Raw genomic sequence first — 4,459 nt, 5'->3', positions numbered from 1 at the left:
AGAGGCTTTCCTTCTCTCTCCCTATCATATTTACCACCATAAATAAATGATTTAGTAAATAATGTAAATAGAAATCACTTTCTTCAAAATTCCAAGTTCACGATGAAATATATTTTATAGTTTCAAATCTTCAATCTGATAGAAATATAATATATATACGAATACAAATAATATAACTGAATGTATTATATGATAGAATACCTTACTGTCATTGTACAAGTGGTTGAGGTTATGTTTCAGTAATATATTTGAGATATCAGTACACATGAAGTTCAACTATTTTATATGTTTTTAACGTACAAAGGTGTCATCTTCTGAAAACAATACAAATAACAGTGTTGTGTTCACACGTGTCCTAATCGGAATCTAGCGGGAATGATTGCGGTGGAAGCTAATGAATCTGAAAAAAAAATATAATAAAGATATAAATATTTGATTAATATAGAAAGAAGATAAATGGATATAAAATAAATATATAAATAAGTAATAAGATAAAAGAGATATGAATAAAAGATATATAAAAATATAATATATATATATTAATTATAAATAGAAAAATTGAATACTTCCCACTTAGTACCGTACTGGATCCGAAGGGCTCGAGGTGTAATTCTTCGCTAGAGCCGAAAGAAAGAAGAGAAATCTTAAAATATATATTTATAAGGAAAAGTAAATAAAAGAATAGTAAGATATCGTTATTACTGAAACCAACTAAGTTGCTACAATATAACCTAACCTAACTAAAAGTTATTTGACGAAGTTTATATTTACTGTAAATATAAGAAGTTTAATTGTATCATTGTATTGGAGTTGATATCAGCCTGCATGATAAGAATATTGAAATTTGAACAAATTGATAACAAGCCAAATATAATCCAAAATGTTCTTACCTAGTTGTTGTATAATATATGTGCATGTAGTAAATATGTTTCAGTGAAATTTTAGTTACACGTTTTATTTTCTTCACTATATAGTAAATTGATATTTAGATATTCCAATAGATTTTACGTCAAGGTGTCATGTTTTCTTACCTTGCGTTGTGATCCAATAATCTCCAGGATGTTGCTCCTCATGTCACCTTGAACCTTTTCATATTCTGAAATTTTCCTGCAAAACTAAAACAAGTGGGATGGCGACCGTTGCAATGGGCCAAACATTTGGCTCAGTTCGTGCCAGGAGATGCCTGATGTGTCCTGTTGCAGAACCGAGCTAATAATAATAGAATTGATGTTAGTAAAAGTGTGAATAATGATATTGTTGTTGTTATGCTGCCAGAAGAAAAAGAGTATCGAATACCATCTGTATACGTTGACCAGCGTGTGACAGTAACAAATAGTGGTTAAAAAGATTTGTATAACGGTTTAAATATCAACAGTGTGTGATACTGTGGAAGGAGTATTACAATTTTGGCGACTTCCAGCAGTAGGATTTTGTTGTGACTATAACGTCGTGGAAAAAGGGACACTGAGTAAGCAATCTGGAGAAATTCTGTGAATATTGTATTGTGGAATAAGAAAAGGTGGTAGATAGGAGAAGGGAAATTTTAGACTCTTCCGAACTGTAATCAAAATAAGAAAAAAAATAAATATGGAAGAAGATAGAAGAAAAACAAAAGTTGTAAAGGAAAAAGAGAAGCAAATAGTAAAAGATATCAAGGAAAAGCAGAAATCAAGCAAAAGTGAAAGTAATATAGAAGAAAAGAAGAAGAGAAAACATAAAAGTTACGACAAAGAAGAAAAAATAAATAGGGATAAAAGAAAACATAAAGATAATTGTAAGAGTGAAGCAAAGGAGAAAGAAGAGAAGAAGCACAAACACAAAGAAGAGAAGAAAGAGACAACAATTATCATAAATGATTCCGCAAAATGTAAGAGAGACTCGAGGAAATATGAAGAGAACGCGAATAAAGAAAGAAAGAAAATAAGAAGCGATAATGAAGATAAGTATGTGAGAAAAGAATGGAAGAAAATAAGAAGCGATTATGAAGAAGAGAAGGCCAAAAAGGAAAGAAAGAGAACAAGAAACAATACTGAAAACGATAATTCGAGAAAAGAAAGAAAGAAAACTAGAATCGATACAGAAGATGTAACGGCCAAAAAGGAAAGGAAGAAAACGGTAAGCGATTCTGAAAATCAGAAGAAAGAAAGAAAGAAATCGAAACGTGATATTGAAGATGAAAAGAAGAAGAATAGAGAGAAGAAAGAAAGCTGGAATATAGAAACCAATAGTAAGAAAATAAAAACCAAACTTAAAGATAAAATTGAAGAAGAGGAGAAGCAAAGGAAGAAGCCAAAGAGCTATATTGAGAGTGAAAAGAAGAGTGAAAAGAAAGAAGATAGTAAAATAGAAGCTAAAAAGAAAACAAATTCTGATATTGAAAATGAGAAAATCAAGAAGAGAGAAAAGGAAGAAGGCACTGGTGGAAAAGTTGGAAGAAAAGAGGAGAGATGTGAACCACAAGATATGAAAAAATTAAAAGGGATAGATTTTGAGGACAAACATAAAAGAAAAGAGAAGAAACGTTTTGAGATTAATAAAGAGAGTGATGATCAGTTGGAAAAAAGCTTAAAAGAAATGAAAAGGAAGTCTACAAAAGAGAAACTAATGAAAGTTCACAATAGGACACATGATGAAGAAATTCCGTTTGTTGTTTTTCGGGAAGCAACAACTGAAGAACATGAGACGATAGAGAAAGATATTGACGAGATTGATTTTAATGAGATGACCCTGTATGAAATTTGGCGGTTTATGTTCAAACAGAATATGCAGTTTCTGAAAGAACTGAATACGAGTCTTAGTTTGTCTCAATTCACATCGTACTATCATAACAAGGTGGACGAAGTGAAAGACCCTGAGAATAGTGAAACTAGCATCAGAACAATAGATGAAAAAGAGAAAACCCAAGATAGTTTTACAGAGAATGAAGACATTGGTAAGCCAAATATTTTAACTGAAGAACAAATCGAAAATGAAACAATGATTGTAAATGAGGATAGAAGTAACACACTCTGTCAAGAAGATAAAGCAAATCAACACATGGAAGAGGAGAGGAATTATGAGAATGAAATACTCTTACAGGAGAAATGTGAATTTCAGAAAAAGGGAGAACATAAAGAAGAAAAAGGAAAATATGAAATTAGAAAGAATGCCGACATTAACAATGAGCACTCGGAAGAAGAAAGAGAGGAAAGGTATCGATTAAAGAAACACAAGTATAAGAAAACAACTGTGGAAAGATGTGAAAAATATCGAAGGAAGATAAAGGAACATGATGGGATCTATCAAAAGAGGACAAATGAATCAAGAAGAAAAAGTAAGAGAAAACTTGTCGAAAGAAACAGAATGAGGAAAAGAGAAAGAAAGAAAAATAAAGTTTTGACCTATTGGAGACGAGAGACAAGAAAGACAAGATTCCAAATCTGGAAAAGGACGAGAAGAAAATTGAAACAATCGACACAGTGTAAATTAAGGTTCAGTAAACCAAAACTCGGAAGTCAAAGCGAAGAATTACGACGAAAGAAAAAATTAGAACTCCAAAGATGGAAATGGAGGAGAAGAAAGATGAAATCAAAACTTGAAAGACAAACGAAAATAAGGAAGAAAAAGATTTGTTTAGGAAACAAGAAAAGAAGAAGTAAGAAGCAAAGAGCAGCTTGGAAACATGTAAGACATAAAAGGAAGAAAGATTTGGAAGTCACCAAAGGACACAGAAAAATGAAAAATAGAATAGGCATTAGTAAATCAAGGTATTCGGAGAGACAAGAAGAATTCGTGTTTGATCCAGGTGGATGGAATTGAGCAGAAACGTTCGGATGAACTTTGTTAATGCATGTTGGTTAATTTTCGTTCAAGTTGATTATTATAATTTTGTGTTACTTTAATGATTTATTGTTCATTATGGATTGGTCCCTATATAGTTACAGGAATTTCGAGAAATTATACCTGGTGGAAAATTTTGTTCATACTTTAAAAAAAATATTCAGATGGAAAAAGTGTAGACACTGAATTTCTGAAAAAATTTTATCCCTTTACAAAATTTTTTTCTTAGACAGGTGGGAAATTGTAATGCGCCGCTAAAATTGATCTGAACCTTAGCGCATTACATGATATTTTGGAACGTGGCGATTTGCATTATGATCTGCATCCGATGATGATAAAAATTGAAATCTAAAGGAAAGCTAAATTTTTCGAATCGAAAAAAAAATAATATTGGAAGTTACACATTGAAAGATAAATAATTTTAAAAGCTACGGAATTTGAAAAAGAAGGTCAAGCAACCCTCTGCAGAACTAGAAAAAGACAAAGGTAAAATTAAAAAATTGATTAATTATTTCATTGGTGAGAAAGTACATTAAATAATAATGGATTGCTAAGTTGAAATATATTCGGGAGAGGCTTTCCTTCTCTCTCCCTATCATATTTACCACCATAAATAAATGATTTAGTAAATAATGTAAAT

At 31.1% G+C, this 4,459-nt stretch overlaps 1 protein-coding gene across 1 annotated transcript; it reads left to right on the top strand.

The window, feature by feature from the left end:
• Positions 1–983: 983 nt before the first annotated feature.
• On the top strand, positions 984–3,947 carry LOC145691816 (uncharacterized). The gene has a single exon (XM_081767128.1). It carries the CDS (start codon positions 1,588–1,590, stop codon positions 3,796–3,798), a length of 2,211 nt encoding a protein of 736 aa, XP_081623254.1. The 5' UTR covers positions 984–1,587; the 3' UTR covers positions 3,799–3,947.
• Positions 3,948–4,459: the final 512 nt, after the last annotated feature.

This window comes from Thermobia domestica, chromosome 8, assembly GCF_964235325.1.
Source record: "Thermobia domestica chromosome 8, izTheDome1.hap1.1, whole genome shotgun sequence".
NCBI lineage: Eukaryota > Metazoa > Arthropoda > Insecta > Zygentoma > Lepismatidae > Thermobia > Thermobia domestica.
The sequence above is the reverse complement of the archived record's forward strand: the minus strand, read 5'-3'. Positions and strand labels throughout refer to the sequence as shown.